Source organism: Ornithorhynchus anatinus, chromosome 1, assembly GCF_004115215.2.
Source record: "Ornithorhynchus anatinus isolate Pmale09 chromosome 1, mOrnAna1.pri.v4, whole genome shotgun sequence".
In the NCBI taxonomy this organism is placed as follows: domain Eukaryota; kingdom Metazoa; phylum Chordata; class Mammalia; order Monotremata; family Ornithorhynchidae; genus Ornithorhynchus; species Ornithorhynchus anatinus.
This window is the reverse complement of record NC_041728.1, coordinates 123,524,931-123,545,196: the sequence shown is the minus strand read 5'-3', so window position 1 is coordinate 123,545,196 and position 20,266 is coordinate 123,524,931. Positions and strand designations below refer to the sequence as shown.

The 20,266-nt window shown below is 40.9% G+C and overlaps 1 protein-coding gene and 1 non-coding gene across 6 annotated transcripts in view; both read left to right on the top strand.

Moving 5' to 3' along the window:
- ANKMY1 (ankyrin repeat and MYND domain containing 1) overlaps window positions 1-20,266 on the top strand; it is a 154,273-nt gene that overhangs the window by 33,778 nt on the left and 100,229 nt on the right. For all 5 annotated transcript variants that reach the window (XM_029079303.2, XM_029079417.2, XM_029079172.2 and 2 more), the window contains 3 exons: window positions 75-291; window positions 10,300-10,464; window positions 14,198-14,670. In XM_029079303.2, the coding sequence (XP_028935136.1) occupies window positions 75-291; window positions 10,300-10,464; window positions 14,198-14,670 (855 nt within the window). The remainder of the gene's footprint in view (window positions 1-74; window positions 292-10,299; window positions 10,465-14,197; window positions 14,671-20,266) is intronic.
- On the top strand, window positions 4,507-4,639 carry LOC114816539. The gene has a single exon (XR_003764328.1). It is a non-coding gene; the product is annotated as a small nucleolar RNA SNORA7 (small nucleolar RNA).

Genomic DNA, 20,266 nt, shown 5'->3' with positions numbered 1-20,266 from the left:
ATAGCTTTTCGAATGAAACCTCTAGCTGTTGAAATAATTTCATTAATTGAAGACTTTTTTTATCTTTTAATCAGACACAAGCAAGACCATACCGGTTTTAATATTAATTCTATCCTAAGTGGAAATCGTACTGATTTTGGACCTCAGGGTCCCAAAGAATTAACGTCTGAGCTGATGATTACCAAGGCTGCAGAAGGAGACTTTGAACGAGTTTACGAAATTCTGAGGGACAATCTTGCACATCCTGATGTGGCAGACAAAATCGGATATACCGCTCTGGCTGCTGCTTCTGTAAGAGAAACACTGACTCTGGCTACTTCTGTTTTTCTTTTTTAAGAGTATCTGTTACATGCTTGCTATATGGCAAGAACTGTTCTAAACACTGGAATAGATATATATCAATCAGGCCGGATTCAGTCCCTGTCCCACTTAGGGATCGCAGTCTGCATCGGAGGGAGAACAGGTATTGAATCCCCATTTTGCAAATGAGGAAACTGAGGCACAGAGAAGCTAAGTGACTTGCTCAAGGTCACACAACAGGCAAGTGCTGGAGCTGTGATTAGAACCCAGGTCCTCTGGCTCCCAGGCCTGTGCTTTATCCACTAGGCCATGCTGATTCTTCATTGAATGGGTATGTCCACATGATCCTTTCAGTCTGTGAAGAGTAAATGTTGACTGGGACCAAAGGCTGTAAATTAGGTGCCATTTTGTATTCTGATTGCTCTGTCTACGGGCTTGTTAAGGATAAAACTGATTCCCCTTCTGCTCTACAAAAACACTGATAAGCAACCTTTAAATGAAGGAAATGTTATATTTCCAGTTTCTTTGTTTAAAGGAAAGTCATCTTCCTGAATAATGGAAAGCTTATCCAGCAAAATATATCCATCATTGACATACTGAAACCAAAGGAAAAATGTACAACAATTAGGTGAAAGGCCTGCTGACATTTTTCAAGCTTTTTGTCATCAAGTTAATTGAAATTGATTGTCCCTTTTTTAAAAACCCCCAATTCAAACCTCTGACCCTTTTGTTTCCTCAGTAACAGTGCTGAGGAGAATACTGTCCTAGTATTTGCACTTTCTAAAAGTGCTCTGAAACAAAGGTATGTGAATAAAATGTCCTTTCCAACTTAAATTTTAAAGGAAATCTTGGCATTTTTATATCTGTACATTACATGGTAACTGCATTCCTGAATTAAACTGTTTCATGCTGTAGTTCTTGTCACGAAAAGAGTGAAACTGAATTATAAAGGCTCTTCTGTCTGCACTTAACGGCATAAAAATTACCCACTTGGAGAAGGAAATGCTTTTCTGAGAGAAATTATATTCTAAGGTATCCTTTACTCAAGAGATGCCTCACTTCTTTCATTTTCTATTTCTTTGGTTTTTTTGCACATATTTGATTTGATATGTAGGAGACATAGGCCTAATATAATTAATGGGCCAATCACTACCTCCCATTCATCATTTCCTCATACAAATGAACCGGACCCTATTCTACCTACATGTTTGCCCCTCACAGGTCCCAGTTTTGAAGTCAGTGAAAAAGCTACGTGTAAAAGAGAGACAGGACTGATCAGATTCCAGTTCTCATACCAATGTTTGGCTGGCCTAGGGGATAGAGCCAGTATCTGGAAATCAGAAGGACCTGGGTTCTAATCCAAGTTCTTCCACTTGTTTGCTGTGTGACCTTAGGAAAGCCACTTCACTTCTCTGGGACTCGGTTACTTCATCTGTCAAATGGGGGATTAAGACTGTGAGCCCCATGTGAGAAGAAGATTGTGTCCAACCCAATTTGTTTTCTGTCAACCCCAGGGCTTAGTACAGTGCTTGGCACACAGTAAGTGCTTAACAGATGCCACTATTACTTAACATGTCTAAAATAGGACTCCTTAGTTTCTCTCCTAAACCCTCTCTTCTCAGAGATATTTACTGATTGCTTACTGGGTGCTGGGCACTGTACTAAGTGCTTTGGAGAATACACTACAGTTGAGTTGGTAGACACATTCCCAACCCATAAAGATGGAGAGACAGACATTGAAGGAAATATCAGATAGGGGAAATGGGAGAGTATAAGGACTACTTATCTACTTAATTTCCTTTATACTTACTTACCTACTTATTGTGCCTTTATTCTCATTTCTTTTGCCACTGAACCCTTGTTCATACCCTCCCTCCTGCCTGCAACTCCTTCCCTTTCATGTCCCACAGACAACTATTGTCTCCATTTTCAAAACTGTTGAAATCATATCTCCTCCTGAATATCTTCCCTGACACATATCTCATTTCCTTTCCCTCTTCTGGAGGATAACGTCCATAATTTTGGCATTATCGTTGACTCTTCTCATTCAACCCAATATCCAAGGTGTCACCAAATCCTGTCAGTTCTACCTCACACTAAAATCCACCCTTTCCTCTCCACCCAGTCTGCTATTATGCTGATCTAAGCACTTATCCTGTCCTGCCTTGACCACCACATCAGCCTCTTTGCTGATCTCTCTGCCTCCTGTCTCTCTCCCTCTAATCTCTACTTCAGTCTGCTGCCTGGATCATTTTTCTAAAAAAAGTTCAGTCCATGTTTCCCACTCCTCGGAACCTCCATTCGTTGCCCATCCAACTCTGCATTGAACTGAAGCTCCTTACCATTGGCTTAAAACATTCAACTGGCCCCCGCCTATCTTACCTCATTGATTTCCTACTACAATCCAGCATGCTCACTTATTTCCTTGAATACCAACTTACATATTGTACTTCAATCTTTTCTGATGCATCACCAACCTCTCTCTCACCTCCTGCCTCTGGCCTGGAGCTCCATCACCCTTTATGTCCAACAGACCACCATTCTTCCATCTTCAAATATTTATTAATATCATCTCTCCTCCAAAAGGCCTTCCCTGACTAAGTCCTCATTTCCCCTACTCCTTCCTCCTTCTGCAACACCCTTACACTTGGATTTGTACCCTTTAAGCACTTGATATTCTCCCCATCCTCAGCCCCACAGCATTTAGGTACATATCCCTAATTTATGTCTCTCTCCCCATCTAGACTGTAAGCTCCTTGTGGCCAGGGAATGTGTCTACCAACTCTTTCATACTGTATTGACACTTGCGGTGTTTGTTGAGGGCTTACTATCTGTCAAGCTCTGTCCTAAGCATTGGAATAGATGCAAGATAATCAGGTCCCTCATGGAGCTTAAAGTCCAAGTAGGAGGGAGAATAGGTATTGAATCCCCATTTTGCAGATGAGGGAACTGAGGCACAGAGAAGTTATGTGACTTACCCAAAGTCACAGAGCAGGCAAGTGGCAGATGTGGAATTAAAACCCAAGTTCTCTGACACCCAGGTCTGTGCTTTTTCCACTAAGCCTTTGCTCCTTCCTTTCATCCTATCCCAGTTGCTTAGTAGAGCGCTGTGCACACAATAAAAATTCAATAAATACATTCGATTATGATTGATTGATTCTTCCTCCCTTCTACATCACCTATGTGCTTAAGTTTGTATCCCTTAAGCACTCTGATACTCACCTTACCTTCATCCCCACAGTAATTCTGTATATATCCTTATATTTATTCATTCATTCATCAATCGTATATACTGAGCACTTATTGTGTATAGAGCACTGTATTCATTTAATAGTATTTATTGAGCGCTTACTATGTGTAGAGCACTGTACCAAGCGCTTGGAATGTACAATTGGGCAACAGATAGAGATAATCCCTGCCCAATGACAGGCTCACAGTCTAATCGGAGTGTACTAAGTGCTTGGGAAAGTACAATACAGCAATAGAGATAATCGCCGTCCACAAGGAGCTCACAGTCTAGAGGTGGGGAGACAGACATCACTACAAGGAAACAGACATCAATATAAAAAAAGAAAATTACAGATATATACAGAAGTGTTGTGGGGTGGGGAGGGGGGGAAGAGCAAAGAGAGCAAGTCAGGGTGATGCAGAAGGGAGTGGGAGATTAGGAAAAGTGGAACTTAATCTGGGAAAGCCTCTTAGAGGAGATGTGCCTTCAGCAAGGCTTTGAAGCAGAGGAGAGTAATTGGTGGATTTGAGGAGGGAGGGCAATTCAGGCCAGAGATAGGATGTGGGTCAGGGGTTGGCGGAGAGGCAGGGAGATCAAGGCATGCTGAGTTAAGCACTAGAGAAGCTTCCCTTATCTGTAACTTATTTTAATGTCAGTCTGCCCCCACTTGAGTGTAAACTTTTTTAAGATAGGGGTTGTATATATCAATTATTTTTGTTGTAGTTTCCCAAGTATTTAGTACAGTGCTGTGTGCACAGTAAATACTCAATGAAGACCGTTGATTGAAAGTGAAGTTGAGGGAATAGAGTGGGGTGTTACGGAGAGTGGGTGAAGGAGGGGGAACTCCCAGGTGTCTGAAAATAATAATAATAAACAATAATGATAATAATAACTGTGCTATTTGTTAAGTCTTAACTGTGTGCCAAGCATTGAACTAAGTGCCGGGATAGATACAAAATCATTAGGTACCACATTGTGCCCTCCCAGGGTTTTACCTGGAGAGTTCCCAGTATTCTACCAGCCTTGACTATGGGAGGGAGAGTCAAGCAGAGGCCTATCCATTCCTAGCTTAGGCAGTGGGTAGCGAGTGGAAGGCAATCTGCTACAAGTCAGAACTAACCTGTGCTGGGCAGCAGCAGCATGGGAGAGAGTCAGAGGAGGAGACTCAACTTTACTGTGTGGAAGTGGAAACAGTAAACAATTCCAAACTCAGCATATCCAAAACTGAGCTCCTTCCTTATCTTCCCTCCCAAATCGTCCTCTTCCTGACTTCCATGTCGCTGTGGACAGTACGACCATCCTTCCTGTTTCTCAAGCCCGCAACCTTGGTGCCATCCTTGACTCAGCTCTCTCATTCACCCCACACATCCAACCCGTCACCAACGCCTGCCAGTCTCACCTTTCCAATATCGGCAAGATCCACCCTTTCCTCTCCATCCAAACGGCTATCCTACTGGTACAAGCTCTCATAATATCCCAACTGGATTATTGTGTCAGCCTTCTCTCTGATTTCCCTTCCTCCTGTTTCTCCTCACTCCAGTCTATTCTTCATTCCACTGCCCAGGTCATCTTCCTGCAGAAACGTTCTGGGCATGTTGCTCCCATCCTTAGAAACCTCCGGTGGTTGCCTATCAACCTCCGCATGAAACAAAAACTCCTCACTCTGGGCTTCAAGGCTCTCCATCACCTTGCCCCCTCCAACTTCACCTCCCTTCTCTCTTTCTACTGCCTACTCTGCACACTCTGCACCTCTGCCGTTCAGCTCACCATCTCCCATTCACGCCTATCCCACCGTCGACCCCTGGTCCATGTCCTCCTGCTGTCCTGGAATGCCCTCCCTCCTCACCTCCGCCAAACTAACTCTCTTCACCTCTTCAAAGCCCTACCGAGAGCTCACCTCCTCCAAGAGGCCTTCCCAGACTAAGCTTCCCCTTTTCCCTCTGCTCCCTCTGCTCCCTCTCTGCCCCCCATCCGCCCTCTGCTCCCTCCCCTTTCCCCCCTTCACCTCCCCTCAGCTAAGCCCCCTTTCCCTCTGCTCCTCCCCCTCTGCCTCCCCTCCCCACAGCACTGTGCTCATTTGTATATATTTTTATTACCCTATTTATTTTGTTAATGAGGTGTACATCCTCTTGATTCTATTGTGATTATGTCGTCTTGCTTTTGTCCGTCTGTCTCTCCCATTTAGACTGTAAGCCCATCAATGGGCAGGGATTGTCTCTATCTGTTGCCGAATTGTACATTCCAAGCGCTTAGTACAGTGCTCTGCACATAGTAAGTGCTCAATAAATACTATTGAATGAATGAATGAATGAATATTTTTACCAAAAAAACTCTATGGATTTCCTCCCAGAACGATTGCAGATGGAGGTGGAACATTCTGGAAGAGATGTGTCCATGGTGTCGCTGTGGGTCAGCGATGACTCAACAGCATAAGACAAGACAAGACCACATTGTAAGCAGGAGGGATGGCGAGTTTTGAATCCCTTTTTTAAAGATGAGGGAGCTGGGGTTCAGAGGAGTTAAGTGACTTTCCCAAGGTGACACAAAAGATAGGAGGCAGAGGCAGTACTAGAATCCAGGTCCTCTGACTCCCAGGCCAGTACTTCTTCCACTAGACCACACTGCTTCTGTTGCCACTGCTCCACTCTGAGTGTCTTCCGGCTCATTCTCTTTCCTTAAACAAGGAAGTTGTCTCCCAGAAATGGTTGTGGCTGATGTCATCAACGCGGCAGTGATACAGTGAGTTTTTCCCCGTATCCCATTGGGCCATTCTGAACTTGGAGATAAATGAAGAAATAGGGAGAAAGGGGATACAGATAGACTGTATTTCTTTGATAGGATTTCTTAGAGAGGGCCATCTGTTCCCAACTTTCATTTGTAGACTGTGTATTTTAGTACTTAAAAGAAAAAAATGTACTTAATATCGTGCATCGTTACAATTCAGCTCATTGTTATGGGTCTTGCTGTATTTTGATGGCCTGTTATGTATTAAGCTATGTTCTCATCAAGCCGTAGCCTCTTGCAGATTGTGAGCTAAGCATCTTTGAAAATGAATTAGCTGCAGTACCTATTTTGTGATCATGAGCCAGTCATTTGTTCTTTCTAGCTGTCAGTTTTTTTCTATTTAAAGATGGGATAAATTCCTTGCCTTATCTATCTAACAGAAATAGAATGAATTTGCCTGTGGGAAAACTCTGAGTTCACGGATATGCATGTATACTCAGATGTTGATGTAGTAAGCCAATCTGAAAAATTGCCAATCTGCTGTTATTCATTCATTCATTCAATCGTATTTATTGAGCACTTACTGTATGCAGAGCACTGTACTAAGTGCTTGGAAAGTAAAATTCGACAACAAATAGAGAGAGTCCCTACCCAACAATGGGCTCACAGTCTAGAAGGGGGGAGACAGACAAGAAAACAAACAAAACAAGTAGACAGGCATCAGTAGCATCAATATAAATAAATAGAATTATAGTTATTTACACATCATTAATAAAATAAATAGAATAATAAATATGTACATATATACACAAAATAATTATGGTATTTGTTAAGCACTTACTATGTGCTAAGCACTGTTCTAAGCGCTGGGGTAGTTACAAGGTAATCAGTTTGTCCTGCGTGGGGCTCATAGTCTTCATCCCCATCTTCCAGATGAGGTAAAAGAGGCCAGTGAAGTGAAATGACTTGCCCATGGTCACGCAGCAGACAATAGGCAGAACTGGGATTAGAACCCATATCCTCTGACTCCCAAGTCTGTGCTCTTTCCACTAAGCCATGCTGATAGTCTCTGTTGATGTCTATTGGACTTTTCTATATCTAAAATATACATATATATATATATACACACACACATATATATATATGTGTGTGTGTGTAATATACATGCTTCTCCTCTAGACTACAAGGCCTCTGTGTGCAGGGAATATGTCTACCAACTCTTTAAGCTTGTCATGGACAGGGAACGTGTGTGTTTATTGTTATATTGTACTCTCCCAAGCCCTTAGTACAGGGCTCTGCACACAGTAAATGCTCAATAAATATGATTGAATGAAGAAAGTTATATTTTCCTCTCCCAAGTGCTTACTACAGTGCTCTGCACACAGTAAATGCTCAGTAAATGTAATTGATGTTATATATATAATCTTTCACATAAGTGCCTTGTGTGTTAAAGTGGGAAAAGAGCCATGAACCGTTCAGGGGTATTTACAGAGCTCTTATCCTTTTATTCTTATCCTTTTATTGCTTTTTTCCTTTTATCCACCATCTGTAATTTGTTTTAATGTTGCTTCTACTCCCGACTCCTCCTGCTTTCGACTTTAAGCTCTTTGTGAGCAGGGATTGTGTGTACCAACTCCATTGTATTTTCCTAGGCAATTAGTAGTGTGCTGCACACAGTAAGTACTTAATAAATACCACTGACTGATTGATAGAGGCAGTATGCCTAGTGGGAAGAGCAAGGGTGTGGAAATCAGAAAGAAGGTCCTGGGTGCTAATCCTGACCCCACTATTTCTCTGTCATGTGACCTTGGGCACTTCACTTCACTTTCTGTGCCTCAGTTATCTGTAGAATGGGGATTAAGACTGTGAACCCCATGTGAGACAGGGACTATGTCCAACCTGATTAGCTCACATCTATCCTAGTGCTTAGTATAGTGCCTGGCACATAGTGAGCACTTAACAAATACCATAATAAAAAATGGACCAAAGTGTGTGGCCCCGGATTTGGTTTTTTTATGGTATTAGTTAAGCACCATTTGTTATGGTATTTGTTGTGGGAGATAAGTGAGGATAAGTGAGGGAGAAAGAACTGATTGAGTGTCTTGAATTCGGTGGTAAGGAGTTTTTGCTTGAAACCTGTACCGTAATGGGTTTTATTTATGTTTCATAAGCAGATAACTAAGTTGTGTAGTAATCCAAAAGTAGTCTTTTCTGTCTGATGATGATAGAAAACATAAGTGAAGGCAGGGATTTGTTGAGGTAAAAAATACTGCAGTACCACTTGCACTGTCTCTTCCTTGCAAGAAACAGCATGGCTCAGTGGAAAAAGCACGAGCTTGGGAGTCAGAGGTCATGGGTTCTCATCTCAGCTCTGCCACTTGTCAGCTGTGTGACTTTGGGCAAATCATTTAACTTCTCTGTGCCTCAGTTGCCTCATCTGTAAAGTGGGGATTAAGATTGTGAGCCCCACGTGGGACATGTGGGATTACCTTGTATCCCCCCAGCGCTTAGAACAGTGCTTGGTACATAGTAAGCACTTAACAAATGCCATCATTATTATTATTTTATCTTCTCCCTGGGACCTAGGCACAGAGTGCAGTGAGCAAGTAATAATAATAATGATGGTATTTGTTAAGTTGAGAAGTAGGCATGTAGCACAGTGCACAGTGCCTGGATGGGATCCATTTATGGCCGTAACACAATATAGAGGTGATGCTGTGACAAGACCTGGAAGGTGATTGTTATGGAAACTGATGCATTAATGGAGGCTGGGTACTCCCTTGCCTCTCCCGGTGCTCTGTCATCCTCTACTTTTCAGATATGTTTTTCAGGAGAAGCAGCATGGCCTAGTGGCCAGAGCACTGGCCCGGGAGTGAGCAGGTCATGGGTTCTAATCCCAGCCCTCCCACTTGCCTGTTGGGTGACCTTGGGCAAGTCACTTAGCTTCTCTGTGCCTCAGTTCCCTCATCCGTAAAACGGGGATTAAGTCTGGGAACCCTGTGTGGGACAAGGGCTGTGTCCAACACCATTATCTTGTATCTACCCCAGTGCTTAGAACAGTGCCTGGCACATAGTAAGTGCCTAACAAATACCTTAATTATTCTTCTTGTTATTATGAAGGACAGAACCACTGCCCAAACCGTGCTTCAATACAGGGGTGCTGATGATACAGAATAACCAGGAAGAGTGAATCCAAAGGAAGGAATGAATTTGGGAGTGTGAGACATCGGTGAATTTTTAGAGATCTTAATTGGAACCTTAAAAACAGCTTGGTTGAAATGGTGACAATCATGATTATGATGATGATGATGATGCTATTTTTTAAGTACTTACAAAAAGCCAACTGACCAGAAAGCTGCAGGTTTAGTGGAGTCACCACACCTTGAGAGCTCATGTTGGTTCTGAGATGGTCATGGATGTTCTGGAGGTGGAAATCCTAGCCTCTAGACTGTAAGTTCATTGTGGGTAGGCAATGTGTCTGTTTTATTGTTATATTGCACTCTCCCAAGTGTTTAGTATAGTGCTCTGCACACAATAAATATAATTGATTGATTAATCCAATTAGGTCCTGGATCAAAGAACTTCTGTCAAATTGAATTAGAGCACAGGGGAAGGGACAGAGGATTGAAATTTTCCAGTTAGGGTGGTGAAGGGGCTGACCGACAGGGCTGGCCTGGACCGGCATTAGTTCCTGCTGTCCAGACAGGCTTCCCCTGGGGTATTCTCCCCATCTATTATTACAGGTCCAGCATCCACAGAACCCAAGGTCCAACAAGCAGTGTTCCAACTTTATAGTTACATGGCTTATACACTCCCTCCCCTCATCTTGGTGTTTCTCCATGATTTTGTGGGTCTGGCCCCCTGGAAGGAGGGGTTTGGTGCCCAAGAGCCTAGATTTCACTCTGTGCTTATTTTCCTAAGTTCAGACCCAGAAAGACCATCAAATGGATCACCAACCATTTCATGTCCATGTAGCTTCACATGGGAAGTGAAACCTTTTTTTGTTAGAGGTAAATCACGTGGTCTTGTTTATCCTCCCCTTACAGGTAAATTGCCATAATGACATCATCAATCTTCTTCTTGATAATGGAGCTGATGTGAATAAATGCACTGATGAAGGGCTAACGGTTCTGTGTATATGCTTTATTATTTATTTTCCTGTCAAATCATTTAAACGCAATATCGCTGAGAGGAACTTCACTGAATACCAGGTGAGCCTGCTATTAACCTATAACTTTCAAGTCAGCAATTATTGTCTCATGGAGTTTAGTCACAATCTTGCTTTTAACCAATTATATGTGAATAACCAGAGGAATGAGTTCCCTTTTAAACTTCTTTTTCTCTACAAATTTAATTTTATCATTCTTAGGCCTGTACCTCACACATATCAATAGATTTTTGGCCTATTTCATATACTTGAATTCAATTTCTAAATGAGTAGTGCAACTATAGCATTCAGGCACTTTGATGTGATACTATCAAATCTATTGTATTTAGAAACAATGTTTTTTTTGTATCTCTGAGGAATCTTAATAAACACTTACTATGTGCCAGGCACTGTACTAAGGGCTAGGTTAAATACAAGAAAATCAGATTGGACACAGTCCCTGTCCCACATGGGGCTCAGTCTCAATCCCCATTTTACAAATCAGGTGACTGAGGTCCAGAGAAGTAAAGTGACTTACCCAAGATCACACAGCAGACAAGTGGAGGAACTTGGATAGAACCCATGGCTTTCTGACTTCCAGGTCCATGCTGCATCCCCTATGCCATGCTGCTCCTCAGTCTTATGATCCCTGACTATTGACTTATCTAAATATGAAAGTATGGAAGAAACTTGATGAAGTGAGAGTAGTTATCGCAGCTTTCAATCAGTCAATGGTACTTACTGACCACTTGCTCTGTGCGGAGCACTCTACTAAGAATATGGGAGAGTGCAGTAATAATAATAAAAATGATTGTGATATTTAAGTGCTTACTATGTGCCAGGCACTGTACTAAGCTCTGGGATAGATACAGGGTAATTGGGTTGGACACAGTCCCTGTTCCCCATGGAGTTAGTCTAAATCTTCATTTTACAGATGAGGTAATTGAGGCACAGGGAAGTGAAGTGACTTGCCCAAGATCATACAATAGACAAGTGGCAGAGCTAGGATTAGAACCCAGGTCCTTCTGACTCCCAGGTTTATGCTCTATCCCCTAGGCCAGACTGCTTCCCTATAACAGAGTATATATAACGATATAACAGAGTTAGTAGACATGTTCCGTGACCACAAGGAGCTTAGCTTTCCTTGGTCTTTTCCAGGAATAAAGTGACTTGTGCAGAAGGAGATGGTGGAATCTGTGGTGGTGAAAAGGGAGGCTCTTTTGAAAAGTAACTTGATGGTTAGGGAAAAATGAGATCTGTGACTGCTCTTTCATAGATTTTGGCTAAAGAGCTCTGATGATACACCCATCCCTATCAAACACTTGTTCAATGCTGTGGACATCCACCTCCCATTCTAACCCCCCAGCAATGTTCTCAGTTTTAGAAAATCTCCCTATTGTAAAGATTAGTTACCCTAAAATTAGTTAGAATTTAAAGCTCAGAGGGTTTTTATGAGCAGGAAACCTTCCATAGAAGTCCTGCCAAGGTTTGAGAGCAGCATGGCCTGGTGGTCAGAGCATAGGCCTAGAAGTCAGAAGGACCTGGGTTCTAATCCAGCTCTGCCACTTGTCTTGGACAACTCACTTCACTTCTCTGTGCCTCAGTTACCTCACCTGCAAAATGGGGATTAAGATTGTAAACCCCATATGGGACAGGGACTGTTTCCAATCTGATTAGCTTTCATCTATCCCAGCGCTTAGTACAGTGCTTGGAACATAGTAAGTGCTTAACAAATACCATTACTATTATTACTGCTACTGTCACTACTGATTCATTCATTTATTCAATCGTATTTATTGCATTTACCCAGTTAGCTGATCTGTATTGTCAATGGATCTCTCCACAGCTGGGATTCCCCAAGAATTTCCTCTTGCTATCCTGAAGAGTAATCTATCAATAGTATTTATTGACCACTTATTGTGCGCAGAACACTATACTAAGCACTTGGGAGAGTACACTGTGATAGACTTGGCAAACATGTTCCCCACCTACAGTAAGTTTACGGTCTAGAGCATATTCTGCAGTAATCTTTTCCCAGTCTCTAATGAACTGTATAAATTTCACAAGCTGGATCTGAAGAGGGAAGGAGAGTAAGCTCACTGTGGGCTGGGAATGTGTCTATCAACTCTGTTATGTATGTTCTCCCAAGTGCTCAGTTCACACAGTAAGTGCTCCAAAGCTCGAGAAACAGCATGGCTTAATGGATAGAGCACAGACATGGGAATCAGAAGGACTTGAGTTCTAATTCTAGCTCAGCCATGTGTCATGCCTTGGACAAGTCACTTAACTTCTCTGTGCCTCAGTTACCTCATCTGTAAAAAATGGGGATTAAGAATATAAGACCCATGTGGGACAAGGACTATGTCCAAACTGATTAACTTCTATCTGCCCCAGAGCTTAGAACAGTGCATGGCACATAGTAAGTGCTTAACTAATACTATTATTACTATTATTATCATTAATAACATATACAATAGACAATTGCTCTCTCCGCCTTAAAAGTTTTACTGAAGGCACATCTCCAAAAGGCCTTCCCTGACTTAGTCCTCATTTCCTCTTTGTCCTTCCTGCATCACCCTGATTTGCTCCCTTTACTCACCCCTCCATCAGCCCCACAGCACTTGTATACATGCTCTGCACACAGTAAGCACTCAATAAATACATTTGAATGAAGGAATGAATGAATATCTGCAATTTATTTATTTATCTTAATGCCTGTCTCCTCCTCTAGACCATGAACTCATTATGGACAGGGAATGTGTCTACCAACTCTGTTGTATTATACTCTCCCAAGTGTTTAGTACACTACTCTGCATGTAGTAAGTGCTCAATAAATATGACTGACTGATTAATTAATTAATTAATTAGAAAAGGGAGAAAGGGAGAAAGATAGTGCTACCTTCTTTTATGTGTGCTTTTCAGTATGTCTTATTACAGGGCTCTGTGGCATGTAAATACATAAGATGATTAAACATTTATTTGGATCCTTTGATTCAGGGCCTCAAGTTGTGTCTAAGCAATCCCTAGTAGAGGAATCCTGTCTTTGGTTTTTCTTAGATTTGGGGCTTACTGAGTGACTAACCATGGGCAGAGTGCTGTAGTAGGCACTTGGGAGCATCCAATAAAACTGGAAGACACATTCCATGGCCTTGAGGAGCTTACATTTTGAACTTTCATCAGTTTCTACGAAGTGCTGCTTAACTATTGAAACTTAAACATTCCAAATATGGTTGAAATTTTTAGACATGGCATACCACTTCCAAATATCCGAAAGTAAAATTTTATTGTACTGTACAGAACAATAAGAAAGAAGTTTGAAATGTCATGTACCCAGTATCAGATGTACTCCGAAGGATTTCACAGCAGCGTGGGTTATTAAACGCTTGAATTGTTCAGTGGTACATGTCATGTAATCTTCTTTTTGGGAAGTATTTCAAGCTTGATGGAATCTCACTTGCCCGGAATGGTTTAAGTAATGTCCTGCTGAATGACTTCTTTAAGACTCAGCCCTTTACAATTGGGCAGAGAATATGTCTATCAGCTCTGTTTTACTGTACTCTCCGGAAAGCTTACTGCAGTGCTTTGCCCCCGGTAGGTGCTCAATAAATATAATTGATTGATGGTTCTGAATTTGAAAATGTTTTACTTTGCTTAGGGGAATAAATGTGTTATTGAAAACCTACTGTATAGTAACCCAAATTAGATTTTTTATTTAAAGAGCATTAAATCCTTGGGAACTGATTCTTCACTAAAGGAAGCTGAAACACTTGAGCACTTCTATTTTCTTCTTTGTTTAGGTAAAGAATCAAAACGACTCTGAATTACCTGCTTCTAGAACACAGATTTCTTCAATTTCATTGACAAAGGCGTTATCCCAAATTGAACAGGAAGAAAAAAAGAATTTGTCAGATTCCAGTCATCGTTTAGATTTATCCTTTTCTCGAACTACCTTCCTAGATGAATATAACCCTTTAGACATTGAGATCACAGTCCTGCGGAGCCAGTCCACACTGACAGAATTGGCATCTGAAAAAGAATTGAGGATCAGCTTTGAAAGAACACTGGATGATGATGTGTTTGAGAGGTGTACTCAGTATAGCACTGAAACGATTTTTGAATCAAACCAGTGTATCTGCAACTTTTCTCTACCTGTTTCTCAAAAAAATCTGGAGAAGAGTGCCAATATCTTCAGTTTGTTGAAAGCAAATTCTGATAGTAAAATCTCCATGAATGAAGGCACAATGAGGAACATGGCATTTGCCATCATAGAGTAAGTCAATTAATCAATGTTTATTGAGTTTATTAAGCGCCCTCTGAGAGCAAAGCATGGTATTGAGTTCAAGAGCAAAGCATGGTATTGAGTTCTTGGGAAAGTTCAACCAAAGCACAGAGCACATCTCTGCACCCAGAGAATGAACAGTCTAACTGAGGAGACAGACAAAAAATACTTATAAATAGTGGGAGTAGGAGGAAGAAAAGGGGGAAAGCAGGAAGTAGTGCAAAAATGCCAGGGTGAGAAAGAGCTGAATGAATAGTTTAATACGAATATAAATGCAGAGGCTGGGTTAAATATGAAAGTGCTAAGGGTCACTACTGGGATGACATGACTAGAGTGTAGGGAATTTATCAGGGAAGGCTTTCTGGAGGAGGTGGGATTTCTGAAGCACTCTGAAGGTGGGGAGGGCTGTGTCCTAACTGCTAAAGCTGGTTTCAAAAAGGAGACCGCTTTCCAGGGAATTGTACTGTGGCAATAGATAGAGAATGGGTTGAAAAATGCTGGACCAAATTCAGATTTAATGTATCTCTCTACAATAATTTCAGTGATTTTGCATGTTTCCCGATGTTGACGGAAACTACTACTACTGATAATAATAATAACTATGGTACTTCTTAGGTGCTAACTATATGCCAAGCACTGTTCTAAACACTAGAGTAGATACAAGTTAAACGGGTTGGACACTGTCCCTGATCCACATGGGGCTCACACTCTTAATCCCCATAGAACAGATAAGGTAACTGAAGCCCACAGAAATTAAATGATTTGTCCAAGGTCACACAGCAGACATGTGTTGGAGCTGGGGTTAGAGACTCTAACATGATTCTAAGATCTTGGTCTTTTAAAGGTGGATCGAGGGGGAAGGAACTGGATAAAATAGACACTCATGTGGGAAAGGGTAATTTAATAACCCCTCCCTTTTATGTAGCTATTAAAGACATCCTTTATATTGGAAAAATAGAAGAGTTAGTGGATCACTTTTTTTTTACTTTGGGTAGCATAATAATTAGTTCCCTGACAAGCATTTAGTGAACTTTCCTCATCATGGAAGTAATTTGGTGGGACTTTTGCTCATCCTGAGACTATTAAGAGAATTTCAAATCAAAGGCTTGTGGAATTAGGATTTATTTGCCATGATTTCTGCTCTAACATATGAATTCTGGAAATGGGAAAGAATGCTTTTAGCTAATCATCTTCGCTTGAGGATCTCAAACCTTTATAAACATGATTGTAATTTTTCTTACTAGGAAAAACTAAGAATGATGTGATCCTTTATAATTACATCTCCTGAAACAGTCATCAGTGGTATTTATTAAGCACCTACCTTGTGTGGATCACTGTACTAAGAAAATACAATAGAGTTGGTAGATACAGTCTCTGCCCTAGGGAACTTATAATCTAGCGTGGTATAGACAGGCATATCAATACAGCAAAAAATAGAAATGTAGGAAACGCACACCACGAACAGAGCTTTTTACCCTTGTCAAGGAGAGCTCATTCTTACTAGCAGAGGGCTAGAAAGGGAAGATGGGTAAGGAAAAGAGTGAATAATGAAGGGTGGCATGGGAGAGAGAGATGATCAGAGAGGAGGTGTTTTCTGCTTAAGTTTGGTCCATCCTATTTGTAGATCTCAGTTATCTTACACTGAGGGTAATCCATTTTTTAATGGTTATTTGTTAGGCACTTACTATGTGCCCGGTACTGGAGTCAGTGCTGGGGTAGATATAAGTCAATCAGGTTGGACAAAGTCCCTGACCCACTTGGGACTTACAGTCATAATTCCCATTTTACAGATGAGGTAAATGAAGCACAGAGAAGTTAAGCGACTTGCCCATGGTCAGACAGCAGACAAGTGGAGGGTTTGGGATTTGAACCCAGGTCCTTCTCAATTCCAGGTGTGCTCTATTCACAAGTAAAGGGGGAAGAACTCCCCTTCATAGCCAATTCCCTGCCAAGCCTGCAGTCCTGACCTTGTTATTTTGCTTTGGGTATGTTTTCCCAGGCCATGTTGTGGGGAAAGGAAGCCACATCTCAATTCTTGCATCCCCTCTGCTTGCTGCAGATTCTATTCTCCAATGGACTTGGATTTAGTCAATTAAGGAGAGCAGAGGAAGCCTGGGGTTATGGCCCCATCATTCTATTATTGAGTTTTACTTGTTGTCAAATGGCAGAAGTCAGGATGTTCTGGAGAAAGGATATCCATAGAGTTGCTATGAATCAGAAATGACTCAACGGCACTTGATAGCAATTATAATAACTGTTCTCAAGAGCTGTTCCAGCACTCATGCTGTGGGCTTTTGGTTTAATAAGTCTAAATGTTTCCCTGAGAAAAATCCAAGTTGTAGATAAGTGTATGTTGGTAGTACTATATTATTTAAGGTAGTGGGTTTGATGGCCTAGTGGATTAAGTACAGACCTGGGAGCCAGAAGGACCTGGGTTTTAATCCCAACTCTGCCACGAGTCCACTGTGTGACCTTGGGCAAGTCACTTAATTTCTCTGTGCCTTAGCTACCTCATCTGTAAAATGGGGATTAAGACTCTGAGCTTCATATGGGACTGGGACTGTGTCCAACCTGATTAGCTTGAATATACCCCAACACTTAGAACAGTGCTTGACACATAGTAAGTGCTTAAAAATGCCAACATTATTATTATTATTATTATTATTTACTTTTTCCTGGTTAGCGGATTTATGTGTAAAAGTGGGGATAAAATGCCTGATCTCCTTTCCACTTAGACTGTGAGCCCCATGCATGACAGGGATTGTGTTTTACCTGCTTCTCTTACAGCTACCCAGCACTTCTTACAGTGCTTGACATATAACAGCTTAACAAATGCCTTGGTTATTACATGTGATCATGTATAAAATGTACACTCGTTGTGGGCAGGGAATGTGTCTGTTTATTGTTGTACCATAGTCTACCAACTGTACAGTCCTCTGCACGTAATAAATGCTCAGAAAGTAGGATTAAATGAAGTGAACTTTTTATAAGACCTCCTTTAGCAGGTCAGCCCATTTTAAAGAAGTCCAGTTAGACAATCAACAGTATTTACTGAGTGCTTACGGTGGACATGACCAACTATTAAGTGAGACCTTTTTCAGGTGGGCCTCCAAGCGCAATTGTAAAAGTATTTCCAGTGAGTTCCAGTTAAACTTACCCAATTTCTGTAAATCATCATGTAGAGAGCATGGTGCTATATCCTTGGAATCATATGAGAGAGACTAGATGTAATCCTTACCCTTGATTTGTGTGATATTAAATCTACGGAGTTATTAAATTATTTATGATAAATTATTTATAAAACGTCTGTCTCCCCCTCTAAGCTGTATGGTCAGAAAACATGTATGTTTATTCTGTTATAGTGTTGTCTCCCAAGTACTTAGTAGAGTGTTTTACACAAAATAAGCACTCAATAAATACCTTGATATTGATTGATCAAGGATATTATGTGAACAAATGCACTTTGAAGAGTGACTGACAATGCACTTGATATGTAATTAATAGAAGCACAAAATATTAAATTAAAAGTAACTAAATAATTGAAGAGGCACCTCTTTATAAATTTACATAAACAGAAAAAAAACAAATGGACTGATATTTCCTTCAAATTCTTCCCAGATTTCAACAATCATAGACACGTACTGTGACAATGAATACTGAATTTTAATGGAATAAACTCCTTTGCTTAACTTTTTATCATTAAATTTGAGTTGGCAAGCTCTCCTGAAATTCTTGCCTCATAAATTGATAAGGTATTTACTCACATTAATTGCCTCCATTGCATAATTTCCCTCCATGCACTGCCATGATGATATTTAAGGAGGAAATAAAAGATTGTTTTTGTAAGCAGTGATAGTGGTGTGGTAGCAGGAAAAGTCAGAATGAGCTAAAGCAGCAAATTCAGTCTTGTGGCAGGGAAAGAGTTTCTTTTAACTGTGAGCATAAGCTAGGGGAAGAAGAGGAGAAGGGTCAGAATGAGCTAACGCTGTGGATATAGGCTCATTTAATGGGAAAATTTATTTTTTTTTCCTTTTTTTAAAGGTATTTGTTAAGCGCTTCCTATGTATCAAACACTGTTCTAAGCACTAGGGTAGGTACAAATGAATTAGGTTGGATACAGTCCCTGTCCCACTTGGGACTCTAAGTAGGAGGGAGAACAGGGGAACTGAGTCACAGAAACGTTAAATGACTTGCTCAAGGTCACACAATAAACAATTGGCAGAAACATGATTAGAACCCAACCCCTCTGGCTCCCTGGCCTGTGCCTTTTCCATTAAGCTATGCAACTTCTCTAAAGACTATGCATGCATGATGAAGTAAGAAGAGAAGAAGGGTCAGAATGCAAAAAATCCAGAGAGAATTTTGGTGGGGGATAGCGAGTTTCTTCTGATCTGGGGGTGGAAGGGCAGAAGCTAATTACCAGCATTCATACCAAATGCCTGCTGTGCTCAACACTTGGTAGAGCACAACAGAAGTAAGAGAAGCAGTCTCAAGTACCCGCTTATCTTTCTCTTCCTTCCTCTTTTTCTCCTCCTTTTCTCTCTTTTTTTCTCCTGTTCCCCTCATTGGTATTCTTGTCATTCATTAATTAATTCATTCATTCAATCACATTTATTAAGCACTTACTGTTGTGCAGAGTAACTTACTGTGTGCAAGTGCTTGGGAAAGTACAAGTCCTCATGTATTTCCCCCTCCCCTGTTTTGCTTGTGAACCTGGTCCTTTGTTTTATGTTTTTAGCATTAGAGACTAGTTTATTATCTGGCCACAATTCGGTTCACAAAGCAACCTGGATGTAAGCTATTTTTATATGTCATAAGCCAGTTCTATAAGTGAGCAAAGTTTTGGGGAATGCTAGATGTTTTAAGAGGTGCATAAATCACTGCAAGACAGTTTTCTCCAGTTATAAATGTTTGTCCTATTAAGAAGAGCCACTCATTTATGAAATTCTTCAGGTAGAACAGATTTACCTAAATTTTCCCAATTTATTAAAATTGTGGAGTGGATGTAATTAATATCAACTGCAAGAAAAGTTTCTGGCTTTCCTGATGCCAATTTTGGATCCTGGTCCATTTATCTTATAAATAATTGGGTTAAAATGGACTTAAGCCACCTTGAATTTAACACTTTGAAACTTTCCCCAAGCACTTTCACATCAGCCATTTCATCTTACCTTTTTTAAGGTATCTGTGGGGAAAGTGCTGTATAAGTTATTATCTGTACTTGATAAATGAGCAAAAGATACATAAAGAGGAAAAGTGAGCTGCTTAAGGTCACACAGCATAACAATAGCACAGCTGAAAATTGAACCAGGCCTCTTGCCTCACAGACTCACATTTTTCCTGTAAACCACATTGGCCTTCCAGATTATAGGAAACTCAAAGAGAAAAGGCCATGAAGAAAGCCAGGCCAGATAATCCAAATAAAAAATGTCCTCAATGAGTCTATCCTGGATAGAATCAGGTTGATCATTCTTCAAATACTCCTCTACTTTTGTACTAATTTTTACTCAAACAATCATATTCATTGAATGCTGACTGTGTGCTGAGGACTGTACAAAGCGCTTGGGAGAGTACAGTACAACGGAAT